Here is a 21272-nt window from a genome sequence, read left to right on the forward strand (position 1 = left end):
TTATTATATGCGGATGACGCCGTTTCAATGTCTAGGACACAAAACGGCCTACAAATAACCCTTACACAGTTCGTTGTATATTGGCAGGATAGGGGTCTTAAGGTGAATACTAAAAAAACTTTTAGCATGACATGTGGGAAGGTGTCTTTCAAAAAGAAATGCAGGGTTTTTATTAATAAACAGAAAATAGAGTGTGTTAATAGCTTCTCGTATTTGGGTATAGTTTTTGCGAGCACAGGTAAATGGGGGACTGCAATACAGTCCTGAAAGCAAATGATGCTGAGAGCAACTGGGGGGTAACTAGTTTTGCTAGTAAACTGGGCAATAAGCCAATTCCAGAGCTGATATCCATTTATAAAGCTAAATGCATCTCCACAGCAGTTTATGGGGCCGGCATTTGGGGCGTAGCCAATGCTAACAGCTTACAGCAATGCGAGAATGCCTTTTTAAAATATCTATTGGCAATACCTAGCTCTACAGCCAACTATATCTGCCCCCTTGAGCTGGGTTTGTCCCATATAGAGGATATTATAAGGACTTATCCTCTTTTACTGTGGCATAAGCTCTAGGTGACACATGAGGCGATATTTAATCGCACTGTCATCCTTGATTGCATGAAAATGGAGAGGGCCGGGCGCATCCCATGGTTGAGCCATATCAGGGCTATGACCAGTGAGATTGGACATCCTGAATATTTTGAAGACCCTAAAAGCCTAAATTCAATCTCCGGGAAACAATTAAAAAGGGAATATATGATATACCTGGAAGATAAAAGATGGTCCATAGAGAGAGGGAAACAATCTGTTATGGCAAATTATGTGATGCAAACAGGCCCGGGTATCCAGCCCGACCTATTCCATCTTAGGGGAAACTTTGACCGTATGCTGGTAACTCGGTTTCGATTGAGTATAGTATTTAGACTAGTTACCTTCCTTGAGACTAATGACTGGTCGTGTGATCTAACCCCCTGTCCCTGTGATGATTCAAAACAATCAACCATCCATGTCACCTTTTTCAGCAAATTCTACACTAATCGAGGAGAAGATTTTTAATTCCATTTAAAAAAAATATTGGATTGAGACATTGTAGCAATGCCCTTATGTACTTGAAACGTATGGACAGTGAACTATGTTAATAGTAATGAGACTGTACAAATTATAGGAGAAGATTTGTATAGGCCCAGATTAACTGATAATACTATATTGTGACTAATAATGATTTTATCGCTAATAATAATTTATGTTTTATTGTTATCCTATGGATTCTGATCAAATAGATGTAGCTGTGTTTGCCCTGTAAATGTTTAATCATGTTTTAATTGTGCTTTATGGCTTTTCTACTACAAAAATCGAATAAAGCTATATTTGATTTGACTAAGCAAGTATAACCAGCCAAGAAATGAGGAAAAAACACCTGTGTCAAATATACAACCTGAAATTCATATTCATGCATATTAAGATAAAGTCAGAGAGAAAAAGAGTAGAGGGCCAACATAGTATTCCAGAACTACCTTCGGTCCATAAATCTGTACGTCCACACAATCAGCGAGAGCAACCCATTCTTCTTGAATATGAAGTTGTCATAGGTGCATGGCAATACCAATATACAATCATATGTCTCAATGAACGGTAAAATCACTGAGAGGGAGGCAAATAAGAGAATAAATAATTGTAATTTGTAACGTTCCTTTAACCAAAACAAGCTATAATGCTGGTATATTTTGAGACTGTGAGCCATAATCGGACCTTTCAGCTGAGTTAAGCATTGGTACGGCTAGGCTAACGGTCATGAAGAAAGATTAAGCTCCAAGTAAGTCCTGTAACCCTTTGACAAAGTACTCAGAATATGGAACCTTCTAGGTAATCCAAAGCATTTAGGGAACATTTAAAAATACTGAATATTCAGTGCAGACTCGATATTGTACTATAGAAGACACTATAAATCCACGTTAGTCACATAATAGTGTCAGAAACAACTGATACGGAATCCGGTCCAAACTTACATTTGTTATATGAATGGTGAGCCCGTAATTCGTTATGGTAGACGAAAGGGAGTCCACAAGTCAAGACCTCCCAATACAGAAAGTATCTTTAGAGACGTGATCTACAAATTAACACAAATGAAATGAGTTATATCTTAAAACAAAACACAACGATTAAAGCGATTAAGAATGGTCTGACTAGTAATTATTACAGCAGGGCTTACCTACGGTGTAGCAAAGTGTAAGCTTCTAGGTCACGTCTACGACAAGCAAAGTGTGCCCGCCATAGAGAAACGCCATCTAAGTAAACCAGAGTATCCTTCAGAGCCTCAACGTCATTGCGTTATGCTTCTGGGTCGGGAAAAGTGATGCGTCCATTTTAGTAGTTCTAAAGCGTCTTACATGGACTATAAATGCCCCAAAGACGCGTGCCGCCCCTCAAGATAACTTCAAAAGCTAAAATATCAGAAAATGCCTTGCCCCAAAGTCACCAACGTAGGAGTCACAGAAACCAGATTGTGATTTCTTAAAATCTATGTATCCCAGCCAGGTTATGAAAAAAACGATAGTACGTACCGTAGAGTATATAGTGTACAGATATTAAGCCTACGAGCTATCCGAGCGAATCAATGTGAAATTCTCAGCTAAACACTAAACAAAGGACAAGATAGTAGTAGGAAGGTGCACCAGAAAAGTAGGAAGAAGAAATGAGTCAGAGAAATAAACCCATATAAAACCAAGAACAGAACAATGACAAAACATCATCAAGGGTTATAGATTCTGTAACTGTATCACAATATGAACCCCCTAGTTTTACAGTTATACAAAATTATTGTTTCCTTAGATGTATAAGACGCCAATAAAAGTTATGAATTCTAAAGATGTGTCACTATGTATACAATTGCAGTTTGTTATTAGACAGTGTGAACAATTATCATATTGATATAGACAGAACATGGTTAGATTTCCAAAAAAGACAAGTTTTGTGAATAAACAGGCACATACGACTAGCACATACATTCTTTTAAGCATTTGCTTTTACATGTATGCTGAGTCAAAGATCTGTGCAACCCCCAGTAGTGGTATGACATTATCATTTTGCTCATGATTCTGTGTACATACCTACGACTAGATAGTGAAGGTGTGCTATCCTAAACAGAAGGCCAATCTTTGAGAAAAACAAATTTCTTTGTCAATATTCAGGCCCTGTTCTACTGTCCTCAATTTGCAAATACAAGAGGCCTCTAGTTTACGTAAACAGTGGACTTTGTCACTGCCTCTTGGATTGTCCACAGCTGTCTCTAGCCCATGGAATTTAACGTGGGGCAGTTCAGCTGGGCCATGCATAGCATTGAAATGTACTGCTAGTGGGTATAAATTGGGTGAGGTTTACACATGGGCAGATGTGTATGCCCAAAGGAGGAGAAATCGCCCCTATTCCCAGTACACCAACACCTCTTCATCAGGGAGTGATGTTTCTAATAAACCGCCCACAACAAAACAAAAACCACTGAAGACACCACAAGGTACCATGAGAGAGAGAATATCAACAACCTCCACAGATGCTACTTCTTCAGATGTGCCTTTTTTAGAACAAGACTGCGTCACTTTTTTGAGAACATTACTCCTAAACCCACAATACAGACACAAGACCAATTGATGGGTCTTAGACCGAAAAGTTCATTTCAAGCTCCAATGAGCCACAAAACCTTGAACCTATTTGAAACGCTTGTGCAACAGGATTTGACTAAATTGAAATGCCAAAAAGCCATCAGAAGAAACATCACCAATAAAGATTTGAGTACACTAAAGAGATTGGCGAATAATGAATGCATTATCTGCGTCAAAGAGGATAAAGGAGGAGGCTTGGTAATTATGAACACCGCAAAAAACACAGTTGATAGACAGAATGTAGAACAATGTCATACATTCACCCCAGTACAAGGATCTGGGCCTAAATCCATCGTTTTTTTGCACTCCACACCACCCTGGGTTAGACACTGGCTATATGCAAATCAGCTCTGACCCTGTGCCTCATGGGAACAGTCCAGTCCGAACTACCAAGCCATGTCTTTCCCAGACCGGAATCAATAAGACATTGTTCTGCATTCTGTCCATCAACTGTGTTTTTTGCCGAGTGGGCTGGGTATGCTCAGACGTGAGTCCCAGGCTCTCCACATCACTGGAGTCAAGCTATCCAGGCTGAAGAAGGATGATAGCCAGAAACCGGTCCTTGGATGCTTGATTCCGGTCTAGGAAAGACATGGCTTGGTAGTTCGGCCTGGACTGTTCCCATGTGGCACAGGGTCAAGGCTGATTTGCATATAGCCAGTGTCTGACCTAGGGTGGTGTGGAGTGCAAAAAAACGATGGATTTAGCCCCAGATCTTTGTACTGGGGTGAATGTAAGACATTGTTCTGCATTCTGTCCATCAACTGTGTATTTTGTGATTATGAACACCAGCATGTATGAAAAGAAAGTCTGGGAACACATATCAGATCCTACCACGTATGCACCATTGGAGTATAATCCCACCAATGAATGCATGAAGATTTTGACAGATCATCACCAAAGCTAAAGAGAATGGTATCATACAAGAAAGAACAAAGAATTTTCTAATAAAACAAAATCCCAAGAGTGCTACCTTCTATATGATGCCAAAATACATAAAAATTTGAATGATCCACCACTAAGACCTATTGTCTCCACTAGAGGGAGTCTGCATGAACCCATTGGCCAGTTTATAGACAAATACCTACAACCGACGGTCAAAAATGTCAAAAAAATGTCCACCTATATCAAAGATACGACTGATGAACAACTGATTTTGTGTACAGCTGACGTGAAGTCACTGTACACTTCAATTCCGCATGGCTCAGGATTGGAAGCCTTTGAACAAGCAATACTAACCACAGATCTCTATTTACCCATGCAAACTTTCCTGACGGAACTGATGGTTTTCACTTTATACCAGAGCTACTTTAAATAGAACAACAAAAAGGTACCAGCAACTCGTGGGTACTTCCATGGGTAATTGCGCAGCCCCTGTATACGCGAACATTTATATGAAGGTTTATGAAGAAACCAACATTTTGAACAATCCAAACTGGACGCCTTATTTGAGGATGCTAGTGAGATACATAGATGATATTTTCATCATATGGACCAACACCAAAGAGAAACTGGAAGAAGCATTGAATAATCTCAATACAACTGATGAAAGAATTCAAGTTACATGGGAGATTTCAGACACAACCATCAGATTCCTAGACGTTTAAATCACCTTATCCACAAAAGGCATTGAGACCGATATCTACTGCAAGAGCACTGACAAAAACAACACCCTACACTATAATAGTTTTCACCAAACAGCTCTCAAACAGAATCTGCCACCCTCTCAAATGATGAGTGAAAAGGATCACATTAGATCCCAATAGAGCATCCAAAAGAATTGAAGAGATGGGTGAAAGATTTATAAAAAAGAGGTTATCCTGACGAAGTAATCTCCATAGCAAAACAAATGGTTAACAATATGAAACGCAATGACTTACTGAAGACACAAAAAAGAACCGATGAGGCAAGAACAGACATAGTGTCCAAATATTCGACATCTAGCTTGAATTTCAAAAAGATCATCAAAAGCCATCGGGGAATTCTGAAAGCCGAACCAGATTTTAATGCCATTTTTGATAACCCTCCTATTTTTGCGTACACCAGAGGTAAAAACCTAGGTGAACTCCTCAAATCTCAAACACGGACATTCATAACGTACAGAGGAACCAGACCATGCTTACATTGTGGGAACTGCAATAACATTATAAGAGGCACCACAATAACTCATCCGATGAAGGGACACAACATTAAACTGAGGGTAAATGCTACTTCTGATACTCCTAATGTAATCTACATGTTGAAGTGCCTGTGCGGCAAAGTGTACGTTGGGAAGACAGAGGAAAATTAAAACAAGGATTAATGAACATAAATCGAATATAAGGACCCATAACCAGAAATCATCAGTAGCACTTCATTTCTCGGAAGAACATCATAATGTGTCACAACTACAATTTCTCATCCTAGAAACTGTATGCAAGAGAGAAGGATTGGACAATAATAAACATCTCCTCCAAAGAGAGACCAGTTGGATTTACATGATGAAACTCTAGCAAACCTTTTAGTTTAAATGATCGCATTGAATTTGCGTGCTATCTACAATGTAATATGGCAATTTATTAATGCTGTTACGATGTTTGGCAGGTCCCTTTACCATGCGTTTTTAATTTTTTGTTAATTCTAATTTCTCATTCGTTAATTTCATATTCATTTTATGTGGTTCTCACTTTTTACACTCTTTTACCATTATATCATGTTCACACTTCTTTTTCTCTTAATTTCTAACATTTGCTCGCCACAGTTATGCCTTGAGTTTCACTCGAGAGTTGTTAGCCTGTTGTTCATTTCCATTATCACGTGATCGGCACATTACAAGCAATCGGCGTCAGCTTCGTTACCAGGAAGCAGTCCATGAACAAATTTAGGAAGCGCACCTCGGCACCTCACATTCGCGAACCCGAACGAACAAAGAGACGCCATGCATCTTTACTGTAAGTTGCGACACGAACCTTTGGGATTCGCATAGCGGTATTGAATTGATGCCAGTATGAGAATTTTTATGACCCCGTTTTTATTTTTATTTTTAGTGAAATACCCAATCCTTTTCAAACTTGGTGCGAATTTGTTCCACCCTTGACATGTAAGTTTCACGCTGGTTTCGTGTGCATCACTATGTGATTTCTCCGTACACATTCAATCAATTGGGCACAATACACTATGAGCACTTAGAGCACGTTTTTACACACATGGAGTGAACTTTAAAGAATTTAAGTTTACCATGTAGGTTGATATTGTATTAGTGAATATATCTTTTGTTTAATTTGTACAGCACATGCTCCCTGATGAAGGGCACAAAATGCCCGAAATGCATTGGATATAATCAAAAGCCATGATGTCAATTGAATACTAATGAAATACAAGCTATGAAATGAAAATAATTTCAGAAAGAAAATTACTTTATATATGGAATAAACAAGAACTGAATTTAAACAAAATCATTGAAAATAATTTTGTGAAAGGAATCCTTGACTAACATCAAGGAGATACAGGTGTGCACCAGGGGATGCAACTAATGGCATATTAGAAACACAGCCTTATGTGCCATGCCTCCCTACACTGCATGGGATATAGGTATGTAACCCCTACTGCAGGCCTTTAGCCCTAATGCAGGGTGCACTATATCCTATGGGTGGGCATATCAGCAGGAGCAGATTTCCCCTACAATGTCCAGTCTATTCTGAGGTGTTGTAAGTGCACAGGGAAGCCACAAAGAGTACATGGGTTGGATACTGGTCAAGACGAGTTTCCTAGCTACATGATGGCTTCACTAATTTCCAAGGTGTTTGGTACCAAACATCTTGTCTTAATAAAGCCTTACTGATGCCAGTGTGGGATTTATTAATAAATAATCACTGGAGTAATTAGGGACTTGTTTTCGCCAACCTGACACTGCCAGACATGTTTCTGACCTCATGGAGTGAGATCTGGCGCTCTCTGTAAAAAGGGACAAAGCCCGCTCTGGGTGAAGGTGCTTCCTACATCCTCCAGGACAGGATGGCCTTCCCGAGTGGGAAGCTTTAAAGGCAATGTCGCCTTTGAAATCCCACCCAGGAACCTCTAGATAGTGGCGGAGGCCAAGCCCCATTTCCTCCTCCACTTTTGGCGGGAGGAAAGGTGGGAAACGTAGTTAGTTTAGGGGGAGTGTCCCCACTTAGCCTGTACCATCTTTAGGGCAGGGCAGACGAGGTGAACACCTCTCCTGAAATTCCACCATCTTAAGATGGTGAGACAACTTCTTATCAGGGCTAGGGTAGTGCCTCTTCCCATAGGGAGTGTTCCCTAGAGGGTGTAGACACCCTAAAGATAAGTAGCCCATTGGCTACTCCTGATCTCACCTTTTAACGCCCCTAATGCAGAAGAAAAAGGCACCAAACCCTGCCTGCTGCTCCCAAGACTGCTGCTGTGCCATCCTGAAAAGGACTCCGAGAACCCCACAGCATCATCAGCCTTCAAGAAATCAGCACCGATCCTGTGAAGCCCGGTTTATTGAAGTGCTGCTTACCAACGACCTTGACGCAGCACCAAAGCAAGAAAAGGTACACCAGCTCCAGAGGGTAATATCCGTTTCCCCACTAAGTTTGGAGACACCAGGGCCTACCAGAGCCACAGCGTTCAAACACCAGGGGCACCAAACTCCCAACAGCAATAACAGAGAAGAAGAGTCCATTCCCGAAGCACCAGAAGCAAGCACCTATCGAGGGACGTTGAGACACCAGAGAACAACTTCCTGAGTGGCCCAGCTGTATAAAGATCGCCTCCAAGTTACCTGCTCCTGACCGAGGACCTCACGACGCCCGGCTGACCTGGTCACTCTGCACCCGGCCCCATCATTAATCTCCCAGCCCTGCTCCCATGGTCCCCAGCGCCTTGCAATCTCCTCCCTCCAAGGAGACTCACAGAACTTACCTGCAAGTCCCTCTGTGTCGTGCTTGTTCATGTGGCACCCTTCGTCTTGGCACACCAACTTGCAAGACCTCAGCACCACTGCTCCCCGTCAATCCGGGATGCTTCCGTCCTTCTCATGCTGGAACTTTGGTCCTAGTCCCTACATCGACCTACACCGTGAAGGGGACCTTTGTGAAAGTTTTGCCTGAATTTCTATGCAATATTCTACTTTTTCCCTATTGTTTTCTGTGGTGCGCAATTGCATATATAAGTGATACATTTATCGAACTTTGAAAATTCTTAACTCCAAAAGAATTTATCCTAGAACTGTGTTTATGGTCTTAAAAATTATATGTAAAACAAGTACAACAGAGCTTAATACTACCCTCTAATAAGCCTAACTGCTTGCCCACACTACCACAAAAAGAGAGTTAGTATTATCTACTTTTACCTCTACCTACCTTTTGAGGATTTCTCGCTCTCTCTACATAGTGTACTTCATTTTATTACACTCTAAAGAGAGGTGCTTTCCCATACATGTACATATAAGAACGAATTTGAATCATTGTCGAAATCCCCTGATATGACCTCTTCATCAACCCTAAGTCAGAAATACGTGGTCCGGCAGAACCTGCAACTTAGGCCTGAGGCCACTAATTAATAGATCACATGTGGGGTGGCACCTAACCAGCAGGACAAACACGTGAACAGGTAGAACCCAGATTAGTTCCACAGATAGGTAGTGACACCAGGCCCAGCTCTAGGATTCTTGCTCAGGGAGGGCCATGACTAAGGTTGGGTAGGCCACGAAGATGAATGGGCAGTGGTACAAAGTATTGAAGAAATCTAATCTTTTAGGTACAGACATTGTCAACTTTTGCTATTTTAACACCATGAACACCAACCAACGAGGTACCTACTTTGCTTTCCCTGATTCTCTTCTTGCTTTGTGGAAGGGGAGGTACGCAGCATATAGATTGGCTGATGCCTGCTCTGGTCGTGTGCAGTAGCAGAAACATTCCTGCTGCCACACATCTCTTTGCAGCTGTTCATGCTTTTTGTAAAACAAAATTGTCAACTTTGAAGTTTGCACAGCACTGAAGTTTAAAAATGCAGCGCAGCAAGCTCTCTGACAACTTTGCAAACCCCTATCTAATAAAATAATGCAGACTTTACAATTATTTATCCTCCCTTTCTATGCATATGTTAATTAAAAAACAGTTAAAAACTGCGTTATGATTTTGACAAAAGTGCAAAACCAAGGAAACCCGCCAGTTATGGTAACCAATGCACACAATACAGGCCATATCTCACATTTCCCGTCATGCTCAAACCCCATTCTCAATCAGGCCTGGGGTTTTCTCCCACCGGTTTTGAGGCCATCCAAGCTTTTTCTGAGATATTCCTTTTTGGCCATTCTAGCCTCTGGTAGTTTTCCCTGCAGTGGTAATACTTCCAACTTTCACATCTCCCCCTTAATGGAAGAAGTAACAACATGCTTGAACTGCTAGCACTGAGCTGTCTGGTGGTTTTGTAGTGTGTATTTGGTTTGCAATGTGTAAATGATAATTTACGTGTGCCAAGTAATAAAAGAAGATTATTCATGAAACAATACTGCAGTACCCTGTACTAAACAAACATGCTCAGAATAGACAGCACTATACTGTGCTCAACAGTTTCTGCTTAGCCACTCACGCAATAAAAAAAGACTTCCACAGGAGTTAAGGGTACAACTGGTGTGCACTATAAACCTTAAAACACCTATCTCTAAGGAACTGAAATACATCGGAGAAGGCGCTTTTGAAAAAAATCAGTGTTATGATGCAAAATGATCGCAAATGGAATCTTCGGCCTCGTCTGTGAGAGTGAGTGAGTTTTCAAGATATCTGTACTGTTCATTTGTGCATGCAGCAGCTTTCGTCCCTGCTAACATCACACTTGTTCCCAGACCTGAAAGTAGCCTATATCCAGGGGTGAATCAGGACCAAATAATGGCCCGGGCACCCAAAAGCAAGTACAGATCACAACCTTTCATGAAACATTGCTTGGATAGTATAAGGGAGCAAATCTGGGGCTACATTTGTGATACATTAAACATTTCAAATGTTCTAGGACCATTAGCATTCTCCACTTGCTGGAAAACACTTTCTCTGCAGCTCACTCACACATCTTTCAACTAATAGGTCTCTGAGACAGTTGCTCACTTAGATCCTCTAAGCCATTACTCACCCTATGATCGCTGAATCCTCTCTCTGCAGTCAGGTCCTAAAACTCCTGGCCATTCTTATAATTCCTTGCTGTACCCTGGCCAATGTGAGCCCAGAAGCTCATGCAGATTCTCTTGTCTATCTGCTTATGTTCACCCATAGAAATCCATGGGTGCTGCTCATCCTAAGGCCTTCAGACTCGTGCTCACCATCAGTTTTGTCTCTAAACTACCCACTTATTAAAGAGACCCTGAAACTCATTTCCACTCTCCGGTCCCCTGAGACTCCTGCTCATGCTCAGATCCTTAAGGTTTCAGCTCACTCTCAGGTGCCTTTGGATTCCAGCTCGTCATCTGCTCATCTGATTTCCCTGTTCACTGTCACACCATGGAGCCCTTGCTCACTCTTACTTGGAAGCTCCAGGACATTCTCTTTTCCCTGAGGATCATGTTTACCATTAGATTCCGTTAAACTTATATATCCGTATAGCTTCCTTGATGTTTTGCTCACCTTAAGGGCACGAGGTGTATTGCCAACACCAGATGGCTAAAGCTCCTGCTCTTTAAATCAGTGGGGGGTTGGATCACTTGTCCTGCCAACCTGGATTACTCAGGTATTCGGTACGTCCCTCTGTAAAAAACCCTCATACACTCGAGATGGAATCGTGGGTAGCGGTATATCTTGATTCTCCGCTGAATTTATCGAGTGTCTGCATAATCACAGGGTTCTTTGGTATGCAGCCTCCGCCCGGAGGTAGTCATCCAAGGTTGTGTGCAGTAGTGTCCAGTGATTAGTGACCTATTTTCGTGGGTTAAAAGGCCTTTTAACCCACGAAAATAGGTAGCGAAGAGAACCCTAATAATTCTCAGATCGCATACCAAGGATATTTTCAACTTCACTAGCTCGAATCCAGAATAATAAAATTCACGCTCTGGCTCTTCGAGTTATTTTAAATTCACCACTTTCACTAATCAATGGACACTACTGCACACAACCTTGGATGACTACCGAGTGTATGAGGGTTTTTTACAGAGGGACGTACCGAATACCTGAGTAATCCAGGTTGGCAGGACAAGTGATCCAACCCCCCACTGATTTAAAGATTTGAGCCAAAGGAAACTGGTTGGATCGTTGATTTCCTTCTCCCCCCCGCTTTGATTGAAGTAAAGCTCCTGCTCACCTTCAATCCTTGCAGTAGGTATTGGGGGGTGAGCATATGCTTCAGAAGCATAGCTGAGTTTAGGTCCCTGAGCCTCAAGCTCACCCTCAGGGTCCTGAGGTTTATGCTTACTTCAAGTTGCCCGAAACCCTGCTCACTCCACGGCATTCAAGGCTCCTACTTGTCCCAATGGCTCTGGCTTACCAGAGGTGCCAAGCTTCCTACTTAGTGTCATTTAATTGTGTTGCCTGGCCCTGCTCAGGTAACCAGAGGTTCCTACTCAGGGACGTTAATCATTGAAGATGCGGTCCACCTTAGACGCCTAAGGCACATGTCAATCTCAAGTTGCTTAGTCTTCTACTCAATTTCACCTACCAGAAGATCTTGTTTACCTTCAGATCACGGACTTTCCTGGCCACCCTGAAGTCTCCTGATATCTCTGCCCACACTTCATATCCAGAAAGCTCACTGCTAAACGACAAGCTGCAGTGGCTGTACACACCCAAGTCTTTCATGGACTCTTTTGGTTGCCACACAGAAGTCTCTCTCTCGCTCTCTCTGAGTGTGATGTCTTGGGGGTATAACACAGCTTGGTACTTGGTGACATATATACTGTGGGAAGAGACATGATCTGAATCTGCTTGACATGATGGAGGAAATCACTTCAACTACAGACATTCTTTTCGTTTTTCATATAGTACCTGTGTACTTGCTCTCTCTTTCGTTCCCCCAGAAGTATGAACCGCCCATCACTGCTCCTGCTAGGGTTTATCCCTTTTCCCCCTTTATTTGCTCTCTCATTTCACCTGCCCTCTCACATTCTCACTAACCACATCTATTAGATTTTCTATGTTTGTCTGTCCATAGTTCATACCAACTTTTTATTCTGACTCCCTCCCTCTGACTTACTCTCATTCTACAAAACCCTCTATCTATTTTAACCCCTCCCATGCTCATGACGAGCTCAGCTCATCATGAGCCACGGTTCCCGTGTGGTCATGACGAGCTGAGCTTGTCATGCCCGCTGGAACGCTCGCAGCCGGAGCTAATTCCCCTGCTGTGCTGAGCGTTCCATGGAAACGGGTGAGGCCATGAAGAGCTCAGCTCGTCATGAGCACCGGGGCGCTGTGCGCGCTACCCCTCCCCCCAGCACAGTAGGGGAATGTGCCCCGCAGCCAAGGGGTTAATACCCTTCTTTATCATTGTCCCTCCCGTTTTTCAGTCTCTCTTGTCATCCATCTCTTCTCTCTCACGTGCACTTTCTGTCTCTCTCGCTCTGTCTCTCTCTCTCTGTAGTTGTCTTGATTTTCCCCATTTCCATTGCCACTGTACAATTTTCCTCCTTCTCTCTTACTCTATAATTTCCCCCTCTTCCTCACTCCTCTGTCTCCCACATGCACTATATAGGTTGTTCTTTTCTACCTCCCATGTGCTTGTTCCCCACTCTCTCAATTTATATTGCCTCCGATTTTACTTCAGGTCTTCTCCGGTCTTGAAAGTTGTCATTTTCTTCAATTGGGTTTTCCCATGTCAGTCACCCTAATTTCCCGCTAGCCCTTGAACTCGTTTGTGTCTTACACCAAATGTTATATTTTGTTGTGTCCACTTTACTAAGTTGCTGCTGTCCGTAGCTACCAGCTTTATTAAACCTTGGCATTTGCAGAAGACCATTCTCTGTAGAAATTAAATAGATTCCTGTCCTTGTAAGTGCTTTCAGTTTGTCATGCTTTAGAAAAAAGGTTATTCAGGAAAGTAGATTGACCTTGTCCTACCTTTAGTAGAGATTAGACCAAAGGTATGTTTTATTGTTGATCGGTAAATGAAAAGTCATCTATTTCTGGAGGAGTTGTTAGATACAGTGGAGAATCCAGAGGTGGTATTTCTTTTACCATAGTATCTCTTTCTAGGAGGAATAGTATCATATTAGCCCTTTCTTGGGTTCTACTCCTGATATGGCACTTCCTCTAGGTGTGGCCATCCTCCAAATCAAGCTGCAGACTGCGGAAAAGTCAGAACTAAGAAGTGTGTGGGAGGCCTTGATTCATCCTTTACTTATTACTGACCAGGAAACTGTTAACACTTTCTTCTGCATCCACCCTTTGCTTTTTCATTTACTCTTCTTTTTCTCCTTTTGCCATCGCCCTTCTCTCCACTTTTGTTTCCCACCCTACCTTTACAAATCTATTGTTCTCCCATTCTCTCCACTTAGTCTGTTCTCATTTCATCTTTTCCTTGTCTGTTGCTCAATAGACTTATTAGTCCCTCATTAGTACCACCCTCTCTTCTGTTGTTACCTCCCATGAGGACACCCCGTTATATGTGTAGTTGCTTGGTACTTTTTATTTACAGTTTGTGAGCACTACCTTCTTAAATCACTTTCTCCTATAGCATGGCGACATGCTGACCTGCAACTGCTTGCTTTTTAAACAGCATGGCACCCAGGTGCAGCCACCTTCCTACAGATCTGTTCATCTATTAGCCACCCTGTCGCTCTAATAGGTCACCCTTCCTGCCACCTTAGCATGTCAATATCGTTCACTGGCTTTCTCTCCAACCCCAGTTTACATTCTCAAGTGCAGTGCACGGTTAGAACCTCATCTAGTTATGAATCTAATACCCCTCGATTGTCACTACCTCCGGACTTGTATTTTCTCCCACGCTACACTTTATCTTTTCTTTCCCCTTACACTGCGATCTCACGTGTATATCCCTACCCCTCACCTGTCCGTAACCTCCATAGTCCCCAAACCAAGGACAGCTTATTTGAAATCGAAAGCTTCAACATTCTTCGCATGCTCAAAAAGACATTTCGCTGGATCCCCACCGAAACCAGAAAAACAGTCACCCATGCTCTGGTCACGAGCCGACTGGACTACGGAAACACCCTCTACGCAGGTGCTACCGCTAAACTCCAGAAGAAACTCCAACAAATCCAAAACGCCTCAGTCCAGAGGAGATCCGTGGTGTGGCTGAAGGAGATATGATTGCTGGAGGTGAAGATGGGGTCGAGTGTGTGACCTGCGATGTGGGTGGGGGAAGTGACCAGTTGTTTAAGTCCGAGGTTGGCGAGGTTGTCCAAGAGGGTGGTGGTGTTGTGGTCGTTGCTCTTTTCAAGGTGAAAGTTGAGGTCTCCCAGAAGGATGTAATCTTCGGAGGGAAGCGCGTGTGGAGTGATGAAGTCCGTGATGTCTTCACTGAATTTTGCGCGGGTCCTGGTGGTCTGTAGAGGAGGGTGCCTCTGAGTGTGGACTTGGGGTCGATGTGGATCTGGAAGTGAAGGTGTTCAGAGTTGGCGAGGTTGGCGTCAGAGCTGGTTGAGATGCGGATTGATTTTTTATGGACGATAGCGATTCCTCCCCCTGTGTGGCCGGTACGGTCCTTGCGTGTGATCTTATAATCTTCAGGGATGGCAATAGTGATGTCTGGGGCGGAGGAAGCGTTCATCCATGTTTCTGTTAGGAAGGCGACGTCTGGAGAGATGGTGTCTAGTAGATTCCATAGGTCAATGGCGTGTCTGTGGACCGATCGGGTGTTGAGAAGGATGCATTGTAGGTGATTGGGGTCGGGAATCTGTGGTGTGGTCGTAGCGGGGATGTTGTCGGTGCCGATGAATTTGCAGGAGTAACAAGAGAAAGGTCCATGGGTGTGTCCAGGAGCTGCTTGGACGCAGTTGGGGGCGCGACCGGGGTTAAGGGCTAGGAGGGTGGCGGCAGTTTAGGTAATGCGGGAGGGCTGGGCAGAGCGAGAGCCAGGGGGTCTGGCGCTGGGCGCGGTCCAGGCGCGGACGGGCGTAGACGGGCTTACCTTTGGCGCACCTTCGGCGTGTACGTAGCGCGTGGACGCTGCGCGTGGGGGCATTGGCCATAAATGGATGGTGGAGGGGGCGGAGCGTGGGAGGGGTAGCTGGGAGGCGTTAGCGAAGTGGGAGGGACGGTCTGCAGGCACAACAAAATGGAGAGCACAAATACAACAACAGGACGCTATGGGAGGTCAAGCAACAAGTAAATAATCACAAGCGAGGATTCCAGCAGCAGCGCTAAGCACATATGTCAACAAATGCAATACTTAAGCCCAGAAATGGTAATCGGCAGCCAGCAGCGCAATGCTCGTAGGAAATAAATGAGATCAAATAGCTACGCAAATGCGGAGCGCTACGCAGGGAGCTGGGGGCTAAATAGGAATGGGAAAGCCAAATTGTGAATAAAAGCCAGAGGCTATGCAGCACGAACGATACCACAGAGGCGCTGCAAAAAACTTTAACAATACAATATGGCATTGTAGATGACAATGCCTTTTATTTATGTGTTAAGAAAACCTGAAAAGACAGTGTAATTTACAATGTCGATAGCTTAAACTTGTGCAAATGTGAGACCTGTTGCATTGCAAAAGCTTGTCTTTAAATGTAAAGTTATTTCAGTCCTTAGTGTTTTTTCTGAAGTTCCATCACTCCTAGGTATGTACAGCACCCTCTCCAATCTATAAGTGGAGGGAATTTCATTAGAATGAAACTTCCAATCTCAATCTGGTATTTCACTGCGTAGTTTTTAAACCAAGAATGCTGGCCCTAGCCCCCTTCCCCTGTACCTTTCCTATCCGATCGCTGAGGCCTGGTGTGGGGAACTAAAGGCCACGTCCCCCGCCTATGACTTGTCAATTGTACTGCTCAAAAGCTTCAGCAGCTCCCCGAGGAATCAAATTCACCTTCTGAGGCCTGGGATGGGAGGGGAGGAGAGGAGAGGAGAGGAGAGATGCGCCATGCTGTACCTCCTCTATCGGCCCATTGTCATTCTGCCCATGACAATGGACTGGCTGAATCTGTGACTTGCAGAGAGTCACACTCTAGCTGTAGCAGCCTTTCGGGTTGTGTGTCAGCAGGAAAGCCCACCCAGATAGGTGCACCTGGTTTTCTACTTCTGAATGGTCTTGGGTGGGCCAGTATCGTATTTGGGTGGGCTTGGCCCACCCTCCAGAACCGGGCCAGAATGACACCACAATGGTCCGAGGAGATAGGCCCTGATAAGACACGCATGGCAGGAGGGGCTCATATTCCAGAAATACCATAAAGTTAGATGCCATATGAAGTTAGGAACACTCAGCCAATCAGGACACAGCAGGATCACGCGCTACCCATGACGGACATCTCGACACGTTACCCACTGGCCTTCCTCACTGCGTCCACGCCAGGTTGAGTCCCACCTGCATTTGTTATCGGTCGGAATAATTTATGACTCCATGAATAGGACTGCATTCCTCACCCAAAACAGGATCTATGAATTGTTTTATGATGCTTCAAGAAACGTATAAAAAAGCGCTCAATAAAGTTGTACTTTGAGTCAGTTCTCAGACCCGCTTCTGTGCGCTGTACTCCCTATTCTAACGAATAATTAAACCAACTGATCCTGTTTTGCCAAACGCCTCTTGTGTTTTTCAAGGTAAATTCACTTTCAAGCAACAACACCATAAAACAGAGATAGTATTACAATTTGCACAGACTACCAGTACACATTCGCGAACACAAAACAAAATATGAGACTTTGGATCTGAAGACTGGCATTTTTTCTTGACTAGTCACCCAAGGACATCTCACAAGCTGAGTGCTGCAAAAACCTACATTTTGGTGAGACGCCAAGCAGCCATTGCCGCTTTATAATCCTCGACCTCTTCGCTTGCAGCCTTGCGCCCTTCAGTCTTCGTTTCACAGCCGAGGGCACTCCGTGTCACAGAGACCCATTGTTTCCAGCTTTAGCCTCTTAATTAACAAATTGATACATTCCGGGAAATGTAGTCTTGTTTCAAATCAACTGAACTAACGTGTCGGAAAAGAATGTATGTTGAAAAGAAATTAAGGCCTGTGGCTTAAGTAATACTGAACTCGTTTGCTAACCCTAGTCAGAGCTAGGTCTTTCACTCACTGCCCTTAACTGCTTTACGGGGATACATTATTGTAAACACCGTCCTCTCACTTCACTCAGTCTTCGTGTTCTTCCTCATCAGTACATCCCATGTGTCCTACACGCATTGACTTCAGCGCCTTAATTTTCGCTCTTCCATTAATATCGCCTTCTTACTCACAGCCTCGCTCCATTCGCTCCCCAATCCAATTTCTATGCGATTTTGTACTTAAAAGTTAAAAGGCTTTAAATAAAAATAAATACCAAGTTATCATAACAGAAATAATACAATAATGATGGTATAGTTATACCTTAGAAAAGTCAATATATAACTAATTCCCCACCCAAATGGACATAATATATTTATAATATGGTTTCAAGACGATGTTATTTACTCGCAAGATAATGCTACTCAATTTAACGACTTTGAAAGGTGTAAACCTTGCCGAGGTTCGAAATCCTTCACCTCTCGCTATCAGAGGTTCCTTTGATAGCTAGCGCAAGATCGTTGAGTCACAGCCTTTTTAACCAGTCAAACGGCTCCATGACCTCAATCCGGTACAGCCTATCCACCCACAAAAAAAAAATCCCCCGTTACACATGCGCTTTACAGTGGCTTCAGCTCGTAGAAACTTTATTTACTCACCACGCCGTTGACCAGGAATTCGAATAGTTTGCTTTTGGTGGCCTTGCGGGCCCCTCCGGTGGCTTCCTCTGCGGCCATACTTTCCTCCCTAGTGTTCTTGGCTCGGAGGCTCTCCGTTCTCCATGTACTCCCCCTTCTCTCCCTACTTTCAGCCCTGCAGGGTCTCTCACACTTGTGTGTGAGGAAGGGGGGCGGCGGGGGTCCGACAGGGTGATTCAGACAGCCCACTCCGCAGGACTCATCGCCACATTCCTCTTCCTCCCCTGATTACAAGGACTGCAGCCAAGCGAGAGAGCTCAGGGGAGGGGTAGTGTTAAAAGTGGCTATGCTGAGCAGTGCGGCTGTGAGGGGGTATATACAGACGGAGGGGAAATAGTACATATTTACATAGCATGATCTTCGCGCCATTACTGGGGTTCTTGCTTTCAGCCCGGCCTCCAGGGTGTTGTTGCACTCAGGGCCTGTGATGTAGGGCCTGGAGGCCAGGCAGACTGCAGGCCTGTGATATGAATTATTGTATTATTATTTTATTATTTATGCGTTTTTATATAGCGCGGACTTTACCCGAAGGTGTCAGAGCGCTTCACAAAAGGAACAGTAAGATACATGAGGAGAAAATTACAAGTGAACAAATTACAACAGCAAACATTAAATTACATGAGGCAAAAATGACAATTGTGAGCAAACAGAATACTAGAGGTAGTAAACGGTACAATTATAGGAGGAAAAGTGACATGTGTGCAGGTTATAAAGGTATACAAAGTACAAGTAGCGGTATAATACTGCAATAAATGGTAGACACTCAAGCACAAGATCGATCGTTACGTAGGCAATGGTGGCACTTGAGCAAGTATCTAAAGCAAACAAAATGTAAGAGGTAGCAAACAGTGTGTTACAAGAGAAAAGTGACGTGTGCATGTTACAAAAGAGTACCAAACACAGGTAGAAGGCGAATACAAGAGAAAAGTGACGTGTGCATGTTACAAAAGAGTACCAAACACAGGTAGAAGGCTAATACAAGAGAAAAGTGACGTGTGCATGTTACAAAAGAGTACCAAACACAGGTAGAAGGCTAATACTTCAATACTTGGCTGATACTCCGATCACAAGAACACACTGGGAAGGCACTTCTATAGCCATGGAGAATAGAGTTTTCTATAATGGAAGGTCTTCCTTCAGGAAATAGAGAGGGCGTGAATACAATTTGAGAGTGTCTTTGAAGGAGGAGAACCTGGAGGTCAGTTTGGAAGGCCTGGAGGAGGTGGTGGTCCGGAGCTGAGGCGGAAGTGAGTTCCAGATTCTCACTGCATTGCCTGAAAAGGATTGGGCCATCGATCTTTCCTTCTTGAACGTGGCAGGTTCGAGCAGCAAATTTTCCGCATTACGTGCTGGTCTAGAGCCTCCAGAGGCTATTATTCCAGCTTAATGTAAGATCATTGGTCAAACATTATGGTGAAATATTTGATTTAATCACGGAGGAACGCCCTGATATATTCTTTATGTGTGAAACCTGGCTAAAAGACGAGATGGTAGCGGAACCGAACTTAGCTCTACCCCTAGAATATTCCATCTGTACAGTTAATAGGGACTGTAGGAGAGGAGGCCTAGCTGATGTTTTTAAATCCCATTACTCCTGCTTACTCAATAAAGAAATTGTTTTAGGTTGTGAAGCTGCGCGCTTCAGGGTTTCTGTGAGCCTTCAGTTCACTATCAGGCCTCCTGGTATACCGCCCTCCAGGTCCGGCCGCTAGGTTCAAAGAGGCGCTCTTAGATGTAGTCATTGTGCTTGCTGCAGGTTAAGCCAATTTAAGTATTTGTGGGGATTTAAATCTCCACCTGGATCTAACGCAGGACAATGCCACCTGTAGTTTTCTCGCAGACCTAGCTGCATTACAGCTTGACCAATTAGTCTCTGGACCCACGCATCTTGCGGGGCACTTACTAGACCCCCTTTTCTCCAATTTGCAATCCTTAAAAATTGAGCCGCCTAGTCCCATGGGGTGGACCGACCACTCACTGGTTAAATGGTCTGTCCCGCTCCTAGAGCCCCCCAACTCAGGGACTTTAAAGTCGGTCTTTAAGAGCCCTTGGCATAAACTGAAGCTGGAAGACTTCCATAATTTCCTTAATACCAACCCACTAGACAACTACCTAGATTACGGATTGTTCTGTGACAGGATTAAGAAGGGTCTAGACACTCTAATCTCTGCCAAATGGGTCAAGGGGCGTACTTCCACTACTAGCCCCTGGTATAATGACTCCTTAACTGCTTTAAGGAAAGCATGCAAACAGGCAGAGCGAGACTGGAGGAAAGATTACGAGCCTGAGAAAAAACTGTGCTATCTGACGAAGGTCAAACATTATCACAGATCGATCTGTAAAGCACGAGCGGCCTATTATGCATATGAGATCAGCTCTAGCCCCAATCCATCGAAATGCATTTTTAAAATTCTTAAAGACATTAGGACTAGGAAAGCGGATACTCCTGTTATATCATCTATGCATCACTGCGACAAATTAGCGACCTTCTTTGTTGAAAAAGTTCGCACCATTTATCAATCCTTTCCTAATCCCACCACCTTCTCCGCCCTTGTGAGGCCTAGCAGGGGGTCCAATGTCTCCCTGGCAACTATTCCATGCCTTTCTGAGGAGGAATTTAGTCGGCTGAACGACAAAATTAAAACTGGCTCCCCTCTGGACCCTTTGCAGCCATCGCAATTTAAGGAATTCCTCTCCATTTTTAGGGAACCACTCTGCAAAATAATTAACACCTCTTTTTCAACTGGAATCGTCCCGGCGCCCTGGAAACAGGCCTGGGTCTCCCCTATCTTGA

At 43.7% G+C, this 21272-nt stretch overlaps 1 protein-coding gene across 3 annotated transcripts in view; it reads right to left on the reverse strand.

The window, feature by feature from the left end:
- The window catches only part of SMARCD3 (SWI/SNF related BAF chromatin remodeling complex subunit D3), a 1454082-nt gene that overhangs the window by 1220461 nt on the left and 212349 nt on the right, over window positions 1-21272 (reverse strand). The window contains exon 1 of one of the 3 annotated variants that reach the window (XM_086941344.1): window positions 18440-18723. The exons of 1 other annotated variant lie outside the window; for it this stretch is intronic. In XM_086941344.1, the coding sequence (XP_086797470.1) occupies window positions 18440-18517 (78 nt within the window). In that variant the 5' untranslated portion in view covers window positions 18518-18723. Of the gene's footprint in view, window positions 1-18439; window positions 18724-21272 lie in introns of those variants that run through there. One more of the 3 variants, XM_086941343.1, reaches the window with a different exon arrangement.

The sequence above is a fragment of the Lissotriton vulgaris genome, chromosome 10 (assembly GCF_964263255.1).
Source record: "Lissotriton vulgaris chromosome 10, aLisVul1.2, whole genome shotgun sequence".
NCBI lineage: Eukaryota > Metazoa > Chordata > Amphibia > Caudata > Salamandridae > Lissotriton > Lissotriton vulgaris.